At 42.0% G+C, this 26,355-nt stretch overlaps 1 protein-coding gene across 1 annotated transcript in view; it reads left to right on the top strand.

The window, feature by feature from the left end:
• Nucleotides 1–24,214, top strand: part of LOC137434915 (ankyrin repeat and SOCS box protein 2-like) — a 58,311-nt gene extending 34,097 nt beyond the window's left edge. The window contains exons 5-11 of the mRNA XM_068128135.2: nucleotides 11,656–11,811; nucleotides 11,922–12,167; nucleotides 12,303–12,474; nucleotides 13,588–13,995; nucleotides 20,634–20,799; nucleotides 21,034–21,184; nucleotides 22,427–24,214. Of these exons, the coding sequence (XP_067984236.2) occupies nucleotides 11,656–11,811; nucleotides 11,922–12,167; nucleotides 12,303–12,474; nucleotides 13,588–13,995; nucleotides 20,634–20,799; nucleotides 21,034–21,184; nucleotides 22,427–22,563 (1,436 nt within the window). The 3' untranslated portion in view covers nucleotides 22,564–24,214. The remainder of the gene's footprint in view (nucleotides 1–11,655; nucleotides 11,812–11,921; nucleotides 12,168–12,302; nucleotides 12,475–13,587; nucleotides 13,996–20,633; nucleotides 20,800–21,033; nucleotides 21,185–22,426) is intronic.
• Nucleotides 24,215–26,355: the final 2,141 nt, after the last annotated feature.

Here is a 26,355-nt window from a genome sequence, read left to right as displayed (position 1 = left end):
CCTTAAAATAGTCTTCCTTTTTCGTGGAGTTTGAAATGATAATTGTATCATCCCAATCATAGATACTATCAATCGCTTCCATACTTGTATTTATATAGTATTAAAATCGTTGAAACCCTGACCCAAGTATTTTAATGATTTTTTGTCGTTCTTGTGAAGATAGTTGAGTTTTACCTTTTTTTATTTCTTTGATTGCTTGTAATTTATGAGACTCCTTTTGAGCATCTTTTATACTCTTTATAGCACCCGCAACTGAACCCACGGCAGAAGCAGTTGAACCAATTAGGTCTTTATGTTTAAGGATGGTTGAACCAATACCCATTAGAGTATCAATTATCCCATCTCCTTTATTTCGAAATTGATGACCTACACCTCGTTGTCTCTTTGGTTTATAGTATCCTCTACCCACATACCTTGTATAGTATGGTGAAAGGTACATGCCCTCCCCTGTAATTATTTTATATTTTCCCAACTCGTGTTTTCTCACAATAACCATTATTTATTTATTGAAAAACTTCACGTAGGTGAATTCTGATGGATATAATTTCATCATTAAAGGATATCATACGATTATCTTGGTCGGTTATCCTAAAATTTACTCTGTATATGGTTTTTCCTGACACAGGTAAATAGACAAGATTTTTTGGTTCCATATTAAATTTATAACCAATCGGGGTTGAGTATGCACTGAATGAAAATATTGTATTTGTTCTTATTCCATCGTTATAAGCACCATCAATCAAATCACAATGAATTAATACTGAATTTATACCGGAGGATATTTGGATAACATTATCACTGTAAAACGTCCCGTTATTTTCAATCTTTTTTGAAGAGAAACCCAATAGCTCTCTAAACGAATTTTCAATCGTGAAATCAACTTTTTAATTATGGATTATAACTAAACTTGTTGTTTTTCTCTGTGATATTAAACAAGGTATTATAAGTTTCCATCGACAATAAAGATGCCTCATATGAGGTAAGGGGGTCAAGTTGTAGTGGGTAAGGGAATGAAGCTGTGTAATCGCTCGTTGTGAAATTAAAACTAAGAATTGTGCTTCTCATCTTATTTAATATCTAATAAAATATCTTTGTATTGACATTTATTAATTATTTTCATATTCATCAACTGATCTAAAATGGCTGAGGATTCATTAAAACAATTGTTGTTTCCAGCCTTCTTACTACCTAACAACAATAATAGCCTATTAACTAATTGTGATGGGTCATTTGGAAGAAAACTAACACCTGAACCAAGTTTACTTAAAGCATCAATAATATGTTTCTCCTTCTCATTCTTCTTACTTTTACCAGCAACAGAAACTCCATAATCAAGTGCATTTAACAACTCAATATATACCCTATCTTCCTCTCTTTCCATATCAAGTGGTTCCTCAAAATATTTTGAACCGCTGAATCCGGGGTTTGTTAGAAGAAACATTAATCTTGGAGTTAATTTAACATTTGGTTGAGTAGAACTCAAGAACATCAATTCATCATTAAATATCAATACCTTTTCTTCCACAAGATGAAACACTGCTGGTTCTTCTGTTGGAATGAGACCTGCTCTGGTTTTTGAACCCGCCGAATATTCATTGTTTTGAAGAGCTTCCACAACATAATTAGGGGGTTGATTTACCTCCTCAAGTTTCCGAAATAATCCCTCGTCATCATATTCTAATTCACCAAGTTCTTGTTTTGTTATCTGACTAAAATCTTTGAGCATTTGAAGTTTTTTTGGAGTAAATTCTACCGTGGGAACTGTAGGTGAGTGTTGAGTTTTCAAAAGTGGTTTAAAGAATTTCTCTTGTTTTCTTTCAAAGGCTTCTTCACCAGTTAGTTTCTGTCTCCGTTTCTTCTTTATCTCTTCCTGTTGTTTAACAACTTTTGAAACTAATTGTTGATGTTCCTTAAACTTTCTTTCTCTTTCTTCGGTATTCATTTTCTGTATTTATTTATTGAAAAATATCATTTAATGAATTGTAAAGGTCAATGGGAAAATTTTCCTTTTCTTCATCATTATAGTAAATGTGTTGAAATAAATCTTTTTCTTTAAATATTTCATCAAATTCTTTATTGGTATTAATACGAGTTGTTATTTCTTCTTCACTAATACTTGTATCTCTGCTTTTCATACGTTTGCGTTGAGTCTCCTCATCGATATCAAAACCGAATGATAAAATCTTAACTCCATCACCACACAATTGTTTAATAATTTGTCTCATTCCTTCAGGATTAGTTTCTAAAATCCCAAGACCATTAGATTTTACTTTATTTAACTCACTCTTACAATGTGAATATTTTGTAGAACCAAGAGAGACCTCCTCAAATATTTGACCTTCGTTCCTCAATCGCATATGTTCCTCCATTGAAATGTAGTAATAATCTTTCCCTTCTACTTCTCCTGGTCGCTTTGCTCTGGTTGTAGTACTCACAAAACGAATCATAGGGTGTTTTTTAAAAAAACTTACAAACTTTTCATTTTTACTATTCAAAAGTTTAGATTTATGAAAGTTCTTTCCAGAAGCAGATTTACCCACAAGGTTAATAATAATTGTTGTCATTTATAGATGTAATTATGTTTAAAATAAAAATACATCCTTTAATATCTCATCTTGTTTCACAACAATATATTTATATTTTCCAATCGTGTGTTTCATATAATTTTCAAATTCTTTTTTACTACATAACGTAGAGCAATTATCTCTCCAAAAATTATTTACATCTATTGAATTTAACTTAAATAAAATAAAAGTATTAGCATTGTTTCTTATTGAGCGTCGAGGGAGTTGAAAATATGACTGACTAAGATAAGTACAATTACAAGAAGAATGTCTCCCTCTTGTATAGTAGCTATCCATTACTGTTTGGTTTCTCTCATTAACACAATCATCAAAGATGACGAGGTTCTTTTTTGATTTATCTAAATCTTGAGGTGAAGGTATATCATCCGTATTATCACTGAGAATACAAGTTATGGGTTTTGGTTTAGGTTTCTGTGTATCACAAAATAGTTGTATTATATCCTCAATGTTATAATCATTTAGTTTGTTTTGAAGTTTAAATAAACCGATAATGTCTTCCTTTTTAAGACCTGCATTAAAACCCTGTGAGAGTAGTTGATACTCGGGTTGAAAACTTGACTTCGTAAAAATTATTAAATTATCATAATCTAAAAAGTTGGGGGTAAGGAGCATCTTTAAAAGCAAACAGGTTTTTCCACATCCGCTTGAACCAACTTTTAGACATCTCAATGAATTTGGAATGTTTTTATGGTTATTAAATTTTATCTTATTTTCCCAAACGGGTAAAAAATCATTCATTTATATATTTGGAAAACAAGTCATCCAACTTTTTTTGAGCTATTTTAGAAACTCTATATTTTATCCTGAGTTCGGGTTTAATTTCAAAATAATTCATTATTTTATTTATGTAGTATCTTGTATTAACATTTCCATGAAAATTATTTTGAATAATAAATATCATTAAACCCTTATACATTTCCTCAATACAAAGAGTCTCTTTCCTTGTAAGAAATGGTGTATTATCACCATAATGCTTAACATTCATCTCTCTTATTAATCTTGTAAAGTAATTCATTTTTGGTTTTAATTTAAAAGAGTTATATGTTTTTTTATATTTCTTATTATCATTAATTAGAATATAATCACAGAATAAACATTGTTTATATGAATCCTCATCATTAAGCCCCACTCTATCACAAGCCGGACAATTCTCTAATTTATCATATGGAGAGTCTGGAAATTCTAAATATCCTTCAGAACTTATCATATTTATGTGGTAAATTTTTACTTAAACTAAATGCAAGTTTATTCATTAATAAATACAATGTTTCAAAGCACAAAAGACAAATTTCAATCAATCTCTACTTCGGTGAAAGATATAGAAAAATATGTCAAAAATGTTAAATTGAACAAAGATAAATATGGAAATTTTTGGGTAAAACCAGTTATGGAAAATAACATGAGCCCCTCTATTTCATTTAAAGGAAGAGCTCTAACTATACCTGGAAAGACATCCATTAAAGTAAATCTAACAAAAGTTTCTCCTCTACTCCTGGCAATTTATTCAAAGCTTGAAAAAGTGATTGACCACGATACTTTGAAAAAGAATGATAAGACCATCAACAATACTCGTGGAGAAATTTGTATTTACTTTAATAATCCAAAGGGTGTAGATCTAAGTAAAATGAATGATGTTAATATTTCTGGTGAAATGTCATTTCGTTCTATGATAGTTAGAGATTATTTAAAGATAACTTTTGATATTAAAAATGTAGAGATTGAATCCGTTAATGAAAGAAAGTATATTGGTATAGATGGAAAGGTTTTTTCTGCTAATTAAATATGAGTCATTACAGCAGTGAAGATTTTACTATTTCATTGAACTCGGACGATAGTGATGATAGTATTTCATTGAACTCGGACGATGGTGATGATAGTATTTCATTGAACACAGATGATAGTTATGATACTAATTGTTTGTGCTCAAATTATAGTTATGAGAGTAGCTTTATTGATGACTCTGAGTATGATTCTGAGTATTCATGTGATAGTTATGACTTAGATGATTCTGAGTGAAAAAGTGTTTTAGTTTAAGCACAGCGATATATATAAAACGGAGCTGTAAAGCTCAAAAGTGTTTTATTTTAAGCACAGTGATATATATAAAACACCACGTTTTCTCACGCTATAAATATGGTTTATTGTGATACTTGCGAGAAGGAAGTAAAATATTATAAACAACATATTCTCACCGCAAAACATACATACAACGTTCTTAACAAACTTTCCCCTCTTCCACCTAAAACAAAACATTGTAAGGTCTGTAAAACAACCATCCTCAAGAAGGGGTTTAAAGCCCATCTTAAAACTAACAAACACTTGTCAAAATTGTTTACTATTAAAAATACTGATGGTGCTTTCAAACGACATATCAGGATTCGAATCTTTAACTTCAAACCTCCCGAACCAAAGTCTATAGTTGATGCTGTAGAAATAGTCAAACCTGCTGTTCAAACATTGATTGAAAAAACACTAAAAGAAATGAAACCACTTAAATTTTATATGGGGGTAAAATTAGAAATGACAAAGGATAAAGGAGTTATAGATACACCATACATGAGAACTGAGCCACACTTTATATCTTCATATCAAGATTTTAAAACATCAGGAGTCTATGATGAACTTATTAAACAAGAGCAAGATGTGGATAATTGAATCGTAGGAAGTGGATTCAATATAGGAAAAATTATTTACATAGACATTCATATTCTTAAATCAGATCCTCTAAAAGCTTCTTCTTACATTGATTTACCCAGTGTTATCAAAAATAGAAAAGCAGTTATCAATATCAAAAATAAAGACAATAAATGTTTTCTCTGGTCTATTTTAGCACACTTACATCCTCCACATTTTCATGATGAAAGAGTATCTCATTATAAAAAATATGAGAATACATTAAATACGAAAGATCTAAAGTTTCCGATGACTTTAAATGATATTCCTAAATTTGAAAAGATGAATAATTTATCAGTTAATGTTTATGGTCTAACAGAAACAAACAACATTCAGGTTTTAAAGCTTTCTGACAATTGTAAACAAACTCATATTAATCTTCTATATTTTAATTCAGAGGAAAATCCACATTATACATACATCAAAGATATTACAAAATTAATAAAACCACAAGTATGTAAAAGAACAAATAAAATATATATTTGTATGCGTTGTCTTAACTTCTTCCATACACAAGAAAGATTAGATAAACATTCAAATTATTGTGGTGAACATAAATCAACAGTAATCAACATGCCTAAAAAAGGCTCAAAGATCACATTCAAATATGAAAATAAAACAATAAAACATCCATTTGTTATATATGCTGATTTTGAAAGTATTTTAGAAAAAATTGATACTGCTTCTCCAGATCCAAAAGAATCATACACAAATAAATATCAAAAACATACTCCTTGTGGTTTTTGTTATTATATCAAATCATCCGTTGGTGATAAATATAACAAGTTAGAGATGTATAGAGGCTCAAATACCCCAGAGGAGTTTGTGAAACGACTAGAAAAAGACTGTGTTCGATTAACCAAGATAATGAGAGAAACCAATAAACCAATGTCCTTAACAAGTAAAGAAAAAAGAGAATTTATAAAAAACAATATCTGTCATATTTGTGAGGAGAAAATTGGTAAAGGTCTAAAGGTTAGAGACCATTGTCATCTCACTGGTAAATATAGAGGTCCGGCTCATCAAAGTTGTAATATTAATTATCAACTCCCCTCTTTCATTCCTGTCTTTCTTCATAACAACGCTCATTATGATACACATCTATTTATCAAGGAACTCTCAAAGACTTCTGGAAGTATCTCAGCAATTCCAAACACGGATCAGAAATACATTTCATTCACAAAAACAATTCACACATCTCCTATTACTCATATCAGATTTCTTGATACATTTAAATTCATGGCAAGTCCATTGGCTAACTTGGTTCAAAATCTAAAAGAGTTTCCATGTCTTTCAGAGTATTTTTTAGATAAAGATTTTCTAACACAAAAGGGAATTTACCCCTATGACTATATGGATTCATTTGAGAGATTCAATGAAACACAACTTCCTTTAAAAGAAAATTTCTATAACAAATTAAATAATAGTCATATATCTGATAAAGATTATGTACACGCACAAAATGTTTGGAAAAAATATAACATTAAGAATCTTGGTGAGTATCACGATTTGTACCTCAAAACTGATGTGCTTTTGTTGGCTGATGTGTTTGAGGCTTTCAGAACAATCTGTCATTCTGGATATGGATTGGATCCTGCTCACTATTACACTGCTCCTGGATTGGCTTGGAGCGCGATGTTAAAAATGACAAAACAAGCTTTGGATTTGATAACCGATGTTGATATGCTTTTGATGATTGAAAAGGCAAAGAGAGGAGGAATTTCACAAGTCTGTTCAAAGAGATATGCTAAAGCAAATAACAAGTACATTCCAAATTATGATCCATCGGTAGAGAGCTCCTACTTGATGTATTATGATGCGAACAACCTGTATGGCTGGGCAATGTCTCAGGCTCTTCCTTATGGAAAACTTAGATGGGTAAAGGAAAAAGATTACAAAAAGGTTTTACAAGATGTATGTATCTCTACACAAAAAGAATTGGATGATTCAAAGGTTGGTTATTATTTTGAGGTCGATTTGAAATATCCAGAGGAACTTCATAACCTACACAAAGATCTCCCATTTGCTTGTGAAAAGGAAAGTCCAAAGAAGGAGTGGTTAAGTGATTATCAACAATCATTTAATATAGGTGAATCAACAGAAAAATTACTTACTACATTATATAACAAGAAAAATTATGTTCTACACCAAAGAAATTTGCGACAATATTTATCAAAAGGTCTAAGAGTAGAGAAGATCCATAGGGTTCTAAAGTTCAATCAAAGTCATTGGTTGAAGGGGTACATTGATTTTAATACACAAAGAAGAACAGAGTCAAAAACAGATTTTGAGAAAGACTTTTATAAATTGATGAATAATGCGGTCTTTGGTAAGACCATGGAAAATGTGAGAAAAGACAAAATATCAGACTATCAACATCTTGGAAACAAGCATCAAAATTAATTAATAGACCGAGTTTTACTAGAGCTGAGGTCTTTACTGAGAACTTTTGTGCGATCCATTTGATTAAAGAGAGTATTGAAATGAACAAACCTATTTATATTGGAACAACAATTCTTGATTTATCAAAGTCATTAATGTATGATTACTTTTATAATAACTTGAGGAAGAAATATCAAAATGATGTTAATCTACTTTATATGGATACAGATAGTTTTATTTTGCAAATTAATACTGATGATGTTTATTCAGACATGAAAAAGGACATTAATATCTATGACACTAGTAATTACAGTCCAGAGAGTGAGTTGTTCTCTTCTAAAAATAAAAAGGTGATTGGAAAGTTTAAGGATGAATTAGGAGGAAATGTAATGAGTGAATTTGTGGGATTGAGGTCTAAGGCTTATGCTTATAAATACATTGTGAATAACGTTGAAAAAACTGATAAGAAGTTAAAAGGCATAAAGAAAAATGTCATTAAAGAAACAATAAACTTTAATGATTATTATAACTGTTTAACAACAAAGAAAGAAGAGTTTCGAAAGATTAATGGAATAAGAAGTTATAAACATCAATTATATTCAGAAGAGATAAATAAGAAAGCATTGGGGGCTTTTGATGATAAGAGGTTTCTTTTAGAAAATGGAATTGATAGTCTCCCTTATGGTTATATAAGTATATAAGTGATAAGATATATATAAGTGATAAGATATATATAAGTGATAAGATATACATAAGTGATAAGATATATATAAGTGATAAGATATATATAAGTGATAAGTTAAAAAGGGGGGGTTGGGGATTTTAACGGGCTACCGCCGCCTTTTTTACTATTATATAAATGATAGAACCAAGTACCAACTAGACTAAAGAGTGGAGGTGTAATCAACCTTGGTATATAAATGGTAAACATAACGAATGTGAAAAATATCAAATAGGTATAATTGAAAAGACAACTGGTAAAACAATTTACAAAACAAATAAGAGAATTAATTTAAATACCGGTGAATTGGGTAAAAAAGATGGAAATATTTTTGAGTGGACGGAAAACTTTGATGGTTGTCAGGAAAATATATACTTTAATTTAAAAATGGTATGTGGCATTGGAGGCGCTCAAACAAGAACATTGAGGGAGGTTTACCATTTTATCTTAGCTCAGTTAAAATATCTTAATAAAGAACCAAACTCAAACATCTTTTTTGTTAATATATTAGATGGTGAAGGGAGTGGCAAGAGAATTAAATTATTTCCCACGCATAAACAAATATTTGTAGGGTCGTTGTTTGAGTGGGCCAAAGATGATTCACCAGATGCTATTAAGAGTAAAAGGTTAAAAGGTCCATAAGGTCAGAAGGATCACAGGTTCACACAGAAGGACCATTGTTTAAGTGGTCTAATGAATAAGGATAACATGTCAAAAGGTTAGAAGGTTCGTAAAGAACAGGGTGAGAGAAATAGAGGTGTTTAGGGGCAATGAGGGAGGGGAAAAATTAACATGTAAGTCAATGGGAAAATGAGAGTGTCCCAGAAGCAACATATATACACTACTGACCACTCTGACAGAACTACAGAGTTTATTAGCTGAGATAGGAGAACCTGCCGGAAGAACAACAGTCTTTGCAGCCCTTCACAAATCTTGGCTTTATGGGAGAGTGGCCAGACAGATGCCATCCTGAGGAAAAGGCACATGACAGCACGCCTTGAGTTGCAAAAAGGCACGTGATAGACTCTGAGAGCATGAGGGAAACGATTATGTGGTCTGATGAGATGCAAAGCCTGAATGCAAAGCACTACATTTGGCAGAAACCGAGCACAGCCCATCACCCATCCAACACCATCCCTACCGTGATGTATGGTGATGGCAGCATGATGCTATGGGGATGTTTGTCGGGGGCAGGGACTGGGAGACTTGGCTGGGATAGAGGGAACATTGAATGGGGCCAAATCCTTGAGGAAAACCTGCTTCAGACTTAAAGATTGCTTTTCACCAACACTCCCCATCCAACTTGACAGAGGTTGAAAAAATCTGCAAGGTAGAATGGGAGAAACTCCCCAAATACAGATATGCATAACTGATACAGACATACCGAAGAAGACTCAAAACTGTAATCTCTGACAAAGGCGCTTCTACAAAGTATTGACTCAGGGAGTAGAATACTTATGAATAGATATGTATGTATGTATGTATATACAGTCACGTGAAAAAGTAAGTACACCCCATGTAAAGTTTTGACTTTTTCAACATATTTCAACATACAGCTATTTGATCTTCATTTCAACAATATTGATAGATAAAGGTGATATAATATAACAAATATCATGAAACATTTACATTTTGTTGTTCATTGTATAATTTAAATAAACATAAATGCAAATTTCGTTTGTGGAAAAAGTAAGTACACCCTTGGCTGTAATCGGTGGTATTGCCCCCTTTGGCAGAAACAACCTCAAGTAGGCGTTTCTTATAACTGTCTACCAGTCTCTGACATTGACTGGGAGAAATTTTTTCCCACTCCTCCATGCAGAATTCTTTCAGCTGTGCGATGTTTGAGGGGTTTCTTGCATGCACAGCTCGTTTCAAATCCCCCCACAACATCTCGATGGGATTTAGATCCGGGCTTTGACTTGGCCATTCCAGAACCCTCCATTTCTTTCTTTTCAGCCATTCCTTGGTGGATTTACAGGTATGTTTAGGGTCGTTGTCATGTTGCAAGGTCCACCTCTCAGTTGAGCTTCAACTTTCCGACAGATGGCCTCACATTATCCTCAAGCACCCTCTGGTACAATGAAGAATTCATAGTGGATTCGATGATGGTGAGCTGCCCAGGCCCTGATGCAGCAAAGCTGCCCCAAACCATAATATTTCCACCACCATGCTTTACAGTTGGTATCAGGTTCTTGTGGTCAAATGCTTTATTTGGTTTTCGCCAAACATGTCTTCTGGTACTGTGGCCAAATACCTCTACCTTTGACTCATCTGTCCAGAGCACATTGTTCCATAAGTGCTGGTCTTTGCCTAGGTGTTCATTGGCAAACTTTAGTCTTGCCCTGATGTTCTTTCTGGACAGCAAAGGTTTCCTCCTGGCACACCTCCCATGTCGATCAAATTTGTGCAGCCTCTTTCTAATGATAGACTCGTGCACTTTGACATCAACAGTGGCAAGAGATACCTGGAGGTCCCGTGATGACATTCTGGGGTTCTTAGAGACTTCTTTCAGCATCTTGTGGTCTGCTCTCGGGCTGAACTTGGTTGGGCGGCCTGGCCTGAACAAGTTGGCAGTTGTTTGGAATCTTCTCCACTTGTAGATGATCTCCCGCACAGTCGAATGATTGATTTCAAATTGTTTGGAGATCTTTTTAAATCCCTTCCCAGACTCGTAGGCATCTATAACCTTCTTTCTGAAGGCCTCGGAGAGCTCTTTTGATCTAGGCATGGTGACGCCGCACACTTCAACAACAAAAGGCAAACCAAACTAAATGTCTGAGGTTTAAATAAGACATGTTCCTCCAAGATCCTCTCTGACGATGTTATAATCATTTGCACCTGAGCTGGTGCACCTGATTCTAATTTTAGGTATTTGAAGTAGTGATAAATGTTGGGGTGTACTTACTTTTTCCACATGCGAAATTTGCATTTATATTTATTTAAATTCTGCAATGGACTACAAAATGTAAATGTTTCATGATATTTGTTACATTATATCACCTTTATCTATCAGTATTGTTGAAATGAAGATCAAATAGCTGTATGTTGAAATATGTTGAAAAAGTCAAAACTTTACATGGGGTGTACTTACTTTTTCACATGACTGTATATGGTAAAAGATTGGGGCGGTTGGGATTATACAATTTTATATGGAATGAAGAATCCTGCTGTGAAGCAGTGAAAACGAGGTTATATTAAAAACCTAAATAGTGAAATAGTACAATTTTCTGGAGGCCTTTCCTTAATTAGATTGATTGTATTAAATGAATGAATGAATCCTTATGTTACCAGCCTGTCCCAAACAAGTAAACCGTCGATCATTTCACAACGAGACACCTCTATACATGGCCACAAGTCAGGGACATGTGGAGTGCATGCGTCTCCTGCTGAAGGCTCGTGCTATGCCCGACCTGCGCACACCCTGGAAAGAGCAACCCTTATACAAAGGTACCAGTTTCAACAACTCAAGGCAAAGGAACAATTTAATAAATACTTATTCTGGGAACATAATTAATACATCTATGCCATGCATGTAATGTACTATTTTTTTCTTCTAGCATGTGAAATCAATAATCACTCAGCAGCTCTTCTTCTCATAAGATATGGGGCTAATGTCAATGCTCATGGAAATCATGGCCACACTCCTCTGTTCGAGGCCATCTCCAAGAACAACAAGAAAATAGTGCAACTACTGGTGGACTCTGGAGCCAATGTGGAGGTGAAGAATAAATATGGCCTCTGTCCAGTGTTTTTGGCTGCAGAATGTGGACGTTTGGACATCCTAAAGTACCTCCTGAGACACGGTGAGCATTTGCGCTCTCTTCGTTTTGGTACTTTTGCATTTATGTGCATATGTGACACACATTGAGCAGTCAATGTGCAGGACCTGGAACAAACTGCTCAAAACTGGTGCAAGTAACTGTGTTTCTCATGAATAGGTGGCCTTAAGGACACGGATGCCCAAGATGGAGCCACAGTGCTCTACGAAGCAAGCAAGAACGAGCACAAGGATGTGGTGGAACATCTTCTGGACATTGGAGTTAGTGCCAACAAATATACACGTGACCAACTCTTGCCTTTGCATATTTCTGCTGCCAAGGGCAATGACAGGTGTGTGAAATGTTTACATTTTTCAGTGTACAATATTGTTACGTTCATGGAGAGGAGTTCACAGATAGAAATAAGGCCTGAGCCCATTTCACATTTGCCAAAAAGGATATACCTTTCTGTTCCTGAATCAAGGTCAGTTTGCCTTACTGTCCCTGAATCAATGTCGGTTTAGTGTGAAGTCGTCCTTTGTATTGCCACTGGGGGCGGGGTAGGGGATCCGGTGTTGTCCAACTTGATGGTTGGACGTGATAATGGTATATTGTCCTGTGTATCTCCTTGTATGAAAAGTGGTTCTGGTCCGGGTTGGGTCAGAGGTGATATGGCGGGGTGACGGAACTTCGTGGGTCTATATGTGACCAAGCCTCTGGATGGGCGTTGGTGATTGGCTGGGTCCCCATCTGTCATGAGGGCTCAAGCGACAGAGTAAGTGGTCAGGGCTGTGCCTGTGACATTTGGTCTCTGCCCCGCTTAGACAGGCAAGTCTGGTCTGGCCCAGGAGGTGTATAAGCTAGGTGGGGCAAAGGGAGCTAATAAAAGCTTGGCGAGCCTGAGGCTCTGTCTCTATCTCTCTCGGCTGCACCTTGCTGCCAGTGGAGTCTCCAGGCCTCGCTTCCTCACTCGCCTGTTTGGAGCACATGCCAGAAAACCACTAATATGGAAGGAAAAATTCACCGACTTGCGCTCCAGCAGCGCTCTATCCCCTGATCAGGACACGATATCTTACAAACCCGGCTCCTAGTTATCAGTGCATAATTACTTGTAATTGATTTGCATTGTTTTATGTTCCCATCTTTCTACGTATTTCATGATGCTGAAATCGCTGGTTTAAATCCAATATACTGTGCTGTTTTGGTCCATTGTCTCCACTTGTCCTTATACTTGATGTATAGGTGCACCAGCGTCTCCTAATGTATTTGTCATGTATGTAATATCTGTAGAACCTCCTCCATGATACTTAGACAACACTAAATTGTTTTTTTTTACATGTTTGATAATGATAACTTAGGGGCTCTGTGCTCATCATTTGGATAGTTACAGGCCACATTATTTGAATGTATACAACTCTTATGCTGAAAAGCAAAGAGGAAATCTTTTCCTTCATTCTTTTTCAAGCATCGTGGAGATGTTGCTGCCGGTGACAGATATGGCTTTGGTGAAGCAAAGTGGAATTAGCCCAATGCATCTCGCAGCACAAGGGGAGCACTCGTCCGTCCTCTCTCTCCTCATTGCGCACGGGTTCGACGTGAACGTCGTACTCTCAGCCGAGCGGTCACGACTCTACGCCGACCGTCGTTCTACGCCCCTCTTCTTCGCCGTGGCAAATGGGGACGACGAAAGTGCACGCATCCTTCTTGAGGCAGGTGCCAATCCTGAGCAGGACGTGTTGCGCCCCTTGCTTGTGGCTGTGCGGTTGCAGCACATTCCACTGGTGCATTTGCTGCTGAGCCATGGAGCAGAATTACAGCCCAGTATACCCACTCTACCTACAGCGTTTCCCACATCAATCTTCTTCGCTGCTGGGTGAGTTTGTGTATCATAAAATATATCTATACTCACTTGGATTGTCTGATCTGGGAACTGAACAAAGACGGCAGAAACGACCCCTCGCCTGTAATAACAAAGCCTGTTGTTGCAGTTTTCAGGCTCCGATCTTGGGCAAAAGCTGCGTGGACGAGAAAATAGCTTTTCCCTTCCCAAACAGTCAAAACCCAATCAAAATCCCTTCCTAAACCCAATCAAAATCACGTTATTTAGACTCCAGTAAAACATCAAGAAGATTGGTGCTTAAAGTTGTAGCAAAAATTAACCCGGGAGTGCACCGTGGCAATGTTGGGACAAATGGCCGCATTTCCTTGTTTGAGGTGGTTCAGGAATGTGCGACGACTATTTCCAAACTAACCTGAACACACGAAGCAAAACGTGAGGTCAAGCAATTTGTTCACTGTCTGTCTGTCCATCCACAAATGTCTGTTAATGATCGTGAACAACTTGATTTCACTTGAATGTTATTTGCTAGCTGCGTCGCTGGAACCTCCGCCTCATCGACAGCGTCCGGGTGTCCTGCCAGGAGACGCCTTGAATACGTGCCACCAATGATGTCGCTGGTCCACAGCTGAAACGCCGGTGTCATGGTTGTATGAGGAGCAGGAGGGGAGCGCAGCGCGAAGGGTTCCAGTTTCAGTCAGGACATGGGAGAACCGAACAATATTTTGAACAATATTTGAAACATGAATCGTTAAACGAACCTGCAGTTTAGCAGTACTTTGACCCTGTATTTGTCCCGATAATGCGCAGAGAAGTGAAATGATGTTTTGCTCTGTCTACCTGGCTGGCAGTCAAACAAAATTGAAAAATCTTCCAAACAGGAAACCTACTGTTTTTAAGGATGTCATAAAGGACACAAACAACAGGCACGAATAACATGTTTAGGTGGTGTATAAGGAGAACTGACTGCATCTACAGTGGTAGGCATCCAGATTTATTTATTTTTACGACTTTTAAAGTCTCTGTTGTATTTCATTTGAATGATATGCTTGAACACGAGAACACAAAATGCTTTTTTGTCACTTTCAAAACCCTTCCGTTTAGCAATACTACTGATACCATGATAAATTAGGTGGTGTATGAGGCACTGACTGCATCTACAGTGGGAAGCATCGAGATTTTTTTTTTTTTACGACTTTTAAAGTCTCTGTTGTATTTCAGTTGAATGATATGCTTGAACATGAGAACAGAAAATGCTTTTTTGTCACTTCCAAAGCCCTTCCGTTTGGCAATACATGGACATGATGAATTAGGTGGTGTATAAGATACTGCATCGTCACTAAACTAACATAATTTTTTATATGACCTGCATTAAACACTGCATGGGGTACGGCATTATATGAACTCTAGTTTCCGTTCTGCATACGGAATTTAAATAATCAAATGCAATTGGTTTGATTCCCGACAAATAATTCACCTTCGAACACGAGGTGGAAAGGTCAAGGATAACGGAGAATGAATGGTGTGGTGAGAATTGAATAGACGAAGCACGTCAGCAAGCAAAGCGAAAGGAATGACAGAGAGAAGGACGCAAAGAGAGAAGGGGGAAAGGAGAAAAGGACAAAATCAGACAGGGATGAGAAGACCTTCACGTTCATGCATATAATAATCGAGCCCTCAACAAAGTCCAAAAACCTTCTCAAACTTAGAATCTCCGACTTTCCCCTGTGAAGAGAATGGGCTCGTCACAGTCTCAGGTTTTGGCACTGTGGCGGACACAAAAGCCCACTGGCGTGGTGACATCATTCCGCGCACCAAGTGGGCGGTGGCCACGCCCGAGGGGTAGGCGTGGCCTCATGATATACACCGGGCGTGCAGCCCGGAGCGGGCCAGTGTTACAGTGAGCTCCTGAAATAAAGACGCTTGTAAGTTACCGCTTGTCCGCTTCCTCCTTGCTCGCAAGCAGCGCGCGTAATGCCGCGCTTTACTGGTGACCCCCTCGACGTTGGATCTGCCGGAGCGATCCTTCCACACGCGACGCCATTGCCATGGCCAACTTCATCAAACTTCCCGAATTTTGGGAGGCTCAGGCCAAAGTCTGGTTCATCCAGGCAGAAGCCCAATTTCAGCTTCGGCGCCTCACCGGCGATGACACGCGCTATTGCCACGTCGTCGCCTCCCTCGGGCCCGGCACGGCCGCTCGAGTTTTGTCCGTCCTTCGCCACCCACCGGACGGCCACAAGTACGAGGCACTTAAGCGGCTACTCCTAGCCACGTTCGGCCTCACGGACGACGCATGGGCCGACCGCCTCCTGGATCTCCCCGAGCTCGGTGACACGCGCCTGTCGGTCCGAATGGACCATATGCTGTCACTGTTGGGCGACGAAGCCCCCGGTTCTCTATTCCGGGCGCTTTTCCGTCGGCAACTTCCAGCGCAGGTTTGCCTCGCGTTGGCCGGGACCGGGCTAACGGAACCCCGAGCATTGGCAGCCGAGGCGGACAAGTACTTCGCCGCTTCGGACACGCGGGCGAGAGTCGGCGTGGCCGTCAGTGTCACGGCCCTCGTGGCTGATGCTGGTGATGCTGCTGATGCTGCTGTTCCACAGCATCAGCTTATACAGCATACGCAGCATGCTGATACGCACCTCGTGACCGCGGCCACGCCCCGCCCACCGCCGCGGCGAAAACCGCCACCGCGGGGAAACCCGCCAACTCCACCGGCCTGGCGGAGCCAGCCGCGCTCCTCCAGCTCCACCACCTGGTGCTGGTTCCACGCCAAGTTCGGCCATGAAGCTCGGCAGTGTCATCCGCCATGCTCCTTCAACAGGTCGGGAAACGCCCGGGCCGGCGCTCAATAGTGGCGATGAGCGCCGGCCGTTCGAGCAGCCTGCTGTTCATAACGGACACCTTCTCCGGGCGCCGTTACCTGTGCGACACGGGAGCGCAGGTGAGTGTCGTTCCCGCCGGCACGTCAGACAAGCACGCCGCGGGTGGGGGCCCCGTGCTGCTTGCCGCGAACGGGACGCCCATCTGTACGTACGGAAAACGCTGCCTCTCTCTGCGGTTCGGAGGGCAGGTTTTCCGATGGACGTTCGTCATCGCCGACGTGCCCATGGCACTGCTTGGCGCGGACTTCCTGTGCACTAATGGGCTCCTGGTCGACGTCAAGCGCAGACGTCTTGTCCAGGCCGAGACGTTCAGCTCGCTCGCTTGTGCGTTGCCCAGCCCACTGAGCAGCTCAACGAGTGGCTTGCCAAGCGACTTGCCGAACGGTTCGGTTCCGGCCACGTTGGTCTGTACGCTTCCGGCAGCGGACGCATTCACCCGCCTCCTCGCCGGCTTCCCGGCCCTCACGCGGCCCACCTTCTCGGCGGGGGCCGTCAGGCACGGGGTGGCCCATCACATCCCCACCGTCGGGCCACCGGTCTACGCCCGGGCACGCCGCCTCAAGCCGACGAAGCTGGCGGTGGCAAAAGCGGCGTTCGCTACCCTGGAGCGACTCGGCATCGTTCGGCGCTCAGAGAGCGCTTGGGCGTCGCCGCTGCACATCGTGCCGAAGCCCGGCGGGGGATGGCGACCGTGCGGGGACTATCGCCGTCTCAATGACGCCACGACTCCCGACCGCTACCCCGTCCCCCACATTCAGGACTTTTCCGCCCGTTTGGCGGGCATGTCCTTCTTCTCGAAGGTGGACCTCATACGCGGCTACCATCAGGTCCCCGTCAGGCCGGAGGACGTCCCGAAGACGGCGGTCATCACGCCATTCGGACTCTTCGAGTTCCTGCGCATGCCCTTCGGTCTGAAGAATGCGGCTCAGGCGTTCCAGCGACTGATGGACAGCGTCCTGCGCGACTTGGATTTTGTCTACGTCTACCTGGACGATATCCTCGTCGCCAGCGCGTCCCGCGAAGAGCACCTACGCCACCTCCGCACGCTCTTCGAACGCCTGGGCCAGCATGGCCTGATTGTGAACCCCGCAAAGTGCCGGTTCGGCGCCGCCATAATCGATTTTCTGGGGCACCGTGTCACCAGGCACGGAGCCGTCCCCCTGCCGGCCAAGGTGGAGGCGGTGAAGGGGTTTCCGCGCCCCCGCACGATCAGAGGGGTGCAGGAGTTCCTGGGCATGGTGAACTTTTACCATCGGTTCCTGCCCCGTATCGCCCAGCTCCTGCACCCCCTGCACGAAGCTCTCCGAGGTAAGCCGGGCAAAGGCGACGTTACCTGGACTGAGCAGATGGACACGGCGTTCACGGGCGCGAAGCTCGCCTTGGCTAACGCCAACATGCTCGCGCACCCGGCGCCCGATGCACCGATCGCCCTCACCACCGATGCCTCGGACTATGCGGTGGGCACGGTGCACGAGCAATGGGTGCGTGGAGCTTGGCAACCACTGGCGTTCTTTAGCCGGCAGCTTCGCCCGCCCGAACGCCGTTACAGTACCTTCGACCGCGAGTTGCTCGGGCTTCACTTGGCGGTCAGGCACTTCCGCCATCTGCTCGAGGGCCGTGCGTTCACTGCCTTCGTCGACCACAAGCCGCTGATCTTCGCGATGGGCAAGGTCACCGAGCCGTGGTCGGCCCGGCAGCAGCGTCACCTCTCGGCCGTGTCCGAGTACACGACGGACATCCAGCACGTCGCGGGGAAGGACAACCCGGTGGCGGATTGCCTTTCCCGGGCCGTCGCCCACGCAGTCCACCTCGGCATCGACTATGCCCGGATGGCAGCGGACCAGGCCACTGACCCCGACGTCCAGGCCTTGCGGACCGCCGTCACGGGCCTCCGCATCACCGAGGTGCCGTTCGACGGCGCGGGCGCGGCCCTCTTGTGCGACGTCTCCCTCGGGCGTCCTCGCCCCATCGTGCCCGCGGGCTGGCAGCGCCAGGTGTTTGACGCCATCCACGGCCTGTCCCACCCGGGTGCGAGGGCCTCCCAAAGGCTGATCACCGACAAGTTCGTCTGGCATGGCCTCCGGAAGGCCGTCTGCGGCTGGGCCAGGACGTGCCTCGCGTGCCAGCGCGCCAAGGTGCACCGGCACACCCAGGCCCCGTTGGCCCCGGTCACGGTGCCAGAACGCTGGTTTGACCACGTCCACATGGACCTGGTGGGACCTCTGCCCCCCTCGCGGGGTTTCACCTACGTCCTCACCATGGTGGACCGCACCACCCGGTGGCCGGAGGCCGTGCCCTTGGCGTCGACAACGGCGGCCGATGTCGCGCAGGCTTTCATCGCCACCTGGGTCGCCCGGTTCGGCGCCCCCTCAGACATCTCGTCCGACCGCGGCCCCCAGTTCACCTCGGAGCTCTGGGGGGCGGTCGCGCAGGGGCTCGGGGTCCGGCTGCACTGAACCACGGCCTACCACCCCCAGGCTAACGGCCTGTGTGAGCGATTTCACCGCTCATTGAAGGCCGCGCTCCGGGCCACCCTCCGCGACGGCGGCTGGGTCGACAGGCTCCCCTGGGTCCTGCTGGGCCTCCGGACGGCGCCCAAGGAGGACCTGCGTGCATCCGCGGCGGAGTTGGTCTTCGGGCAACCGCTGCGGGTGCCGGGCGAGTTCCTCCCCGACTCCACGGCACCATGGTCCGCGGCACAGCAGCGCTCCGCTCTGCAAGACACCGCCCAGAGGTTCGCCCCGGTGCCAACGGCATGCCACGGCACCCACCGACGCACGTCGCCCCGGAGCTTCGCACGGCGGAGTATCTCTTCGTCCGCCACGATGCCCACCGGACACCACTGCGGCCCCCGTACAACGGGCCTTTCCGCGTGCTGGAGACCGGGGCGAAGCACTTCACCCTGGACATCGGCGGTACTCCTGACTGCGTTTCGGTAGACCGCCTCAAGCCGGCCCACCTCGACGTGGACCATCCACCGCCAGTGGCCCGACCCCCACGTCGGGGCCGCCCCCCTGCGGGCGGACCCCCGGCACCACCCAGCCCCGCCGCCACGCCGCCCCCCGGTCCTGCACCCATCCCAGGGGCAGCCAGGGGCACCCCACCTGGCATCCCTGCACCCCGGACGCCGCCGATCGCCAGGGGGCGCTTCGGCTGGGTCATTCGTCTGCCCCGCAAACTGGCCCTCCAGGTGCACGGGAATTCTGGGGGGGCGCGTGTGGTGGACACAAAAGCCCACTGGCGTGGTGACATCATTCCGCGCACCAAGTGGGCGGTGGCCACGCCCGAGGGGTAGGCGTGGCCTCATGATATACACCGGGCGCGCAGCCCGGAGCGGGCCAGTGTTACAGTGAGCTTCTGAAATAAAGACGCTTGTAAGTTACCGCTTGGCCGCTTCCTCCTTGCTCGCAAGCAGCGCGCGTAACGCCGCGCTTTAGCACAATATTTTGTCTCAGGCATTCATGACACGGATTCGGGTGCGGTGATTAAAATGTGTTCGTGTGTGAGGAAAATGTCCTTGTGATGCTGTAAATCAGATGCTGCCTGGTAGAAAAGAATATAGAATGAGAAAAATGACCCATATGCGATTTCTAACTACACAATCGCAACACAGATCTATCAACACGGACTTCAGACAGTTAAACTAAATAGGACAACTATGAAATAACTGCCTTAACTTTGTGAGGATCTCTTTGGGACTCCTCAAAACCACAACAATATATATATATATATTAGACATCCTTTCAAAATACCATCATGATTTACGATTCCTCCCTTCCTTGGCAGGAGCATCAAAATGATGAGATTGTTGTTAAATTGGGGTGCTGATGCTGAGTCCTGCTTTTGGTGCTTCTATGGAGCCTCTCCTCACCCTGCTCTGCCTGAGAAGAAGAAGCACCATTGGCCTTCAGACGAGCTGAGAGAATGGCCTGGCTTTCCTCGGGCCATGCAGGTTATTCATTACGTCACAGTACAACATGTCATTTTAAATCGGAACAATTTTCCACTCAGAAGCTCAAATTAGTTCAGTTAAAAGGATTGAATCTTTACTGAAAATTCCTTAAAATGCAATTATATAAACAAGTTTTTCCATAAAGAGAAATTAGAAACTTAATCATTATGGGTTGCCTTCCCCCTACCCCCGCCCCTACCCCTCCCCCTCGCCCTTCTCTCCCTAAAATGTTAGTTTTGTGACTTTCTGGCCGACGAGGTGGCTTACTTTGCGGGCCCAGTTGTGTCTGCATTGCTGGACTATGTGGGCAGTGTCCGGCTGTGTGCTCGTGTCCGGGAGATATTGGACTGCTTTCCAGATGGGACCACGATCAGAGAGACTGCAGGTATGAAGGAATGGGTGTACATTGACTTGTAAGTGCAGGCGATGCAGTGCCCCCACCACTCTGACACAGGATAATCAAATAGCTCATTCGATCCAGCAGGATGCACTGCATGGCAAAATGCAGTTTCCGACCAGTTCACTGGTGACAGTGTCGTGGATTCCCTAATCCCTTCGGTTCTGGAATAAGCACCGAAACTCGGACGCTCTAAAAGAGGTTTATTGAGGGATAAGGATAATATGCATGGTAGATATGGGCGCAGAAGCCAGTAGCACCTTTTGGTCCTCACACATATCTGATATTACATCCTTATAATTAGCACTGCAAGATGCGCTTCCGGAAGCCGCAGACAAACCCGTGTGTCGTGGCGGTGACGTCACAGCGTTCGGTCATAGGTTGGAGCACTAATTACCCCCGCCTGAGGAGAGGATATTGCATCTGAGTCTGTTTGTTTGTCTGTCTGTCTGTCTGTTTGTTTGTATTCCCCATGGGTAATAAGATATGTTGATGATGATGTCATCAACATGATGATGTCATGATGATATCAGTGCCTAATGACGTATATATATATATATCTCAAATGAATCCATTTTTAGTTCTCCAACCTTTAATGAGCAAATAAATAACTGCTCGACGTTTCGATCAGCAACACGGATAAACGTGCATCCACGTTTATCGACCTTTCTCAAGAGTGGCGATGTAAGTGCATCACTCTTGAGAAAGGTCAGTGGATGCACGCTTGTTTATTTGTCGAGCAGTACGTCGAGCAGTTGTTTATTTGCTCATTAAAGGTTGGAGAACTAAAAATGGATTCATTTGATTTGAATCCCAACCGCAAGCCATTACTTAATGTATATATATATATATATATATATATATATATATATATATATATATATATATATATATATATATGTATATATATATATATATATGTATATATATATATATATATGTATATATATATATATATATATGTATATATATATATATATATATATGTATATATATATATATATGTATATATATATATATATGTATATATATATATATATATATATATATATATATATTTATATATATATATATATATATATATATATATATATATATATATATATATATATATATATATATATATATATATATAAGCTTTGTGTTTGGATATTGAATCATCATGTATTACAAAAGTTATAAATGAAAATGGTGCATCGTGCTGAACTTTCACTTTGTGGTTAATTGCAGAAAATCCACGGCCACTCACTCACATCTGCCGAATTGCCATCCGGAGAATCATTGGGCCAAGACGCCTGGGGTTCATCCAACACTTGCCTGTACCACCTCCAATATGCAATTTCCTTCGATTCCTCACCACCAACTAAAAGTCATTGTGGAACATCGTTTATATAAGACTTATCAGAATTGTATCCGATAACGGAGCAGCGTGAATATCGGAATAACACTGCTACACCTATAGCTCGCCGTATACCTACATCACAAATCACACAATCAAGTTGTTTTGCTCAAGTAAATCAGTGTAGAAAATTGAAATTTTCAGAACTGTGGAACAGACAATTTGTTCAATGAGGAGGATATATACAAGTAAAAAGAAAATATTAAAAATGTAAACAATGTAGGGATGGTCACAATAAATTATCATGTGAAACCATCGCTTCATCGATCTTTGAATAATGGTTGTTCGCTGTCCATGGTCCATCCCTGCATCTAGTTCCAATGATGATGTATATTCATTGTTTCCATGCATGAATTTGATCAATGAGATGTCAAACAGTTAACACACACAACAATCCGCAGCTCATTGACGATCCCAAAAAGACCCCTTGGAACAAAACTTTGAGAACAAGAAAACTTCACGGATTGATCTATGAGTTGTGATCCCTTGTTGAAATGGAGGTGGATTCTTTGAGACCTGGGAGGGTTGTGTTCCACCTTCTGAAACTCGCACATAGACATAACAACCAATGACACACACACACACACACACACACACACACACACACACACACACACACACACACACACACACACACACACACACACACACTGGATTGAGCTAGTCTTGTGATTGTGATCCCAAACTGAGAGAGACGTATAGTTTCATTTGCAGGCACAACCATTATACAAAGAAAGATGTCAGGTTGGTTTTATTTAATTTATGGCGACCCTCCCCACCTTGTTTACATACTTTGTGGCACACAATTGGTACATTGTTTTTTTAAATGTTATTACTTTTGATTGCATGATGAATTATCTTGCCATTACAACTGCCGTTTCAACATGAATAGAGGAACACAAAGGATGTGAAAACTGAAAAGTAGTCAGAGTTTAAAATGGCTTTCTGTTGGAGGACTGTACTCGTTCATATTCGACCGTTCATCACCATAAATGTGGGATTGGCGCTCGACCAATTGTGTCACCCGCTGGGCCCATCCCCACCCGGCTGATTGGCAGGTGTTGTCCCACCCACCCCTCTTGGCTATTCATTGCCCTATGCATAGGTATGCAGCTATGCCTACTTTGTGGAATCTTTTCAAGTAATCATGGACCTTCCCACTGACTTTAAAACAGTTTTTAGCAAAGCTGTCTGAACAGAAGAACGAGGAAGAACAATTACAAAAGGACTCTTTTGGATCTGTCAGTTTTGTAGCTCATCAATGCAGTTCAAGAGTTTCCACGAATGTTTTTGGATGTGAAATCCTCCACAGATTGGTCGGTACTTTATAGCTTGATAAGTTTGTATCTAGGAAGATTTTTTGATCATTTGTGTTATATTAAATACTAGAGAGATACCCATGTACGCACAGGTGGGAGCCCAGAATGTCCAAAAAAAATGGTTTTGACAAACTTTATGAAAACTCCCACCCGTTTTAGGACGGGTGCAGTAGGGTCGAATTTAGATACCTTAAGGCCCTGGGGCACTGCATCTGTAAACACCCCCACACTCATCCTCTATATTGACAATTTTTGTTCTCCTAATTTCAAATAAAAGCCAAATTTATTGAAATACTGATTACATCTGGATGGTGGTGGTACATCATTTCTGTGATAAATCCTGTCAGAAGTTTGTATGTTGTTGGTAGACATGTTATTGGATGATACTTGTGAGGTAGTTGGGTTTCTTCTGATTTTGGGATGACGAAGGTGCTGCCTTCTGTGAGACATTCATCCATTCATAGTTAAAAACTGCCTCTCCAGGATTTCATGACAACAAACTAGGAAATAATTACACAATAAAACAATAATAATTCGTGATGAAAGCTCAAGTTCTATATATGAAATAAATAAATACTTGTTTATTGACAAAATATACACATTACAGCTGGAAGACATAAACAATTGTAAAAGTTTGTTTTAAACGGTTGAAAAAAGGTGTGATTGAAAAAAACCAAAACATGATTGTGTAACAGTTTGTTGTAAAAGTGGTTGTAAGAGTTTGTTGTAAGAATTTGTTATAAAGTTTGATGTAAAAGTTTGTTGTAAAAGTTTGTTGTGTAACTTTGTTGTAAAAGTTTGCCGTAAATGTTGGTTCTAAAACTTTGTTGTAAAAGTTTGTTGTAAAAGTTTGTTGTAAATGTTGGTTGTAAATGTTGGTTGTAAATGTTGGTTGTAAAAGTTTGTTGTAAATGTTGGTTGTAAAAGTTTGTTGTAAATGTTGGTTGTAAATGTTGGTTGTAAATGTTGGTTGTAAACATTGGTTGTAAAAGTTTGTTGTAAAAGCTTGTTGTAAAGGTTGGTTGTAAATATTGGTTGTAAAAGTTTGTTGTAAAAGTTTGTTGTAAAAGGTTGTTGTAAAAGTTGGTCATCGTAAAAGCTTGTTGTAAATGTTGGTTGTAAATGTTGGTTTTAAACGGTTGTTGTAAAAGGTTGTTGTAAATGTTGGTTGTAAATGTTGGTTTTAAACGGTTGTTGTAAAAGGTTGTTGTAAAAGGTTGTTGCAAAAGGTTGTTGTAAAAGTTTGTTGTAAAAGTTTGTTGTAAAAGTTTGTTGTAAAAGTTTGTTGTAAAAGTTTGTTGTAAAAGTTTGTTGTAAAAGTTTGTTGTAAAAGTTTGTTGTGAAAGTTTGTTGGAAACGTTGGTTGCAAACGTTGGTTGCAAACGTTTGTTGTAAAAGCCATTGTCGTATTTTTTTTTTTTGTTTGTATACAAGATCGAGGCTCGTGAAAGAGCTAACATTAATCGCACAAAAAGTCAAACTGACACATAAAACACAAAATAAGGGGAGCGGTAGACAAGATGGGGAGAGAAGGGGGAGGACACAAACACAACATTTGAGAGCAGGTAGATCGAGAGATCTGAGGGAGGGAGAGGGCTTAGGGGGAGGTGGGAGAGGTATAAAACACATGGACACTGCAAGCACTTCCAGGAAAGAAGTTGGAATTTCAAAAAAGTGGATCTGGGGTGAATTAGCGGGGGTAGAAAAGATCAAGGTTTTGTATGGGGGAAGATAAGATAAGAGATGATGGTGAACAGCTGTTTTAAAAACCTGGAGGGAGGAGTGGGATTGAAGGGAGTGGGGGAGTTTGTTCCAGAGGTGGGAGAAATGGGGAATGAAAGAGTGAAGGTGAGTGAAAGGCCCTCGGAGTTAGCTTCATCGCAGGAGATTCCAATGATTTTGAAAGCTTTCAACAGCGTAAAGCCGAGCTAGGTGTAAGGCAGGAGCACCGGCCCATAGGGGAGAACAGTATTCCATTGAGCTGTGGATGAAAGCCTTGTATGTGGTGAGGAGCTCAGGTGTGCCAAGGAAGGACTTCACACGACGGAGGATGCCCAGTCGGCGACTGGCTTTGGAGGCCAGATTTGAAATGTGGTTTTCCCAAGAAAGATCATGGCAGATAGTGAGACCCAAAAGCTTGAGTGACAGAACTTCTTGGAGAGGATTGTTGAGAAAGTAGATGGGAGGGTTTTCCAGTCGGTCTTTTCGGAGAGACATTGTAAGAGTGTGAGATTTGTCAGGATTGAAAGACATGTTCCACTTGTTTGACCAGTCTGTGATTTTGTCCAGGTCTGCAGAGAGTGAGGAGGCTGCAGACTGACGATCTGAGGGATGAGGAATGGAGCGGCAGAGAGTGGAGTCATCAGCAAAGAGATAGAGAGGATTTTCCAGTCGGAGAGATCATTGATGAATACCAGAAAAAGCACAGGGCCCAGAACACT

This window comes from Myxine glutinosa, chromosome 9 (genome assembly GCF_964187855.1).
Source record: "Myxine glutinosa chromosome 9, kmMyxGlut1.1, whole genome shotgun sequence".
NCBI lineage: Eukaryota > Metazoa > Chordata > Myxini > Myxiniformes > Myxinidae > Myxine > Myxine glutinosa.
The sequence above is the reverse complement of the archived record's forward strand: the minus strand, read 5'-3'. Positions and strand labels throughout refer to the sequence as shown.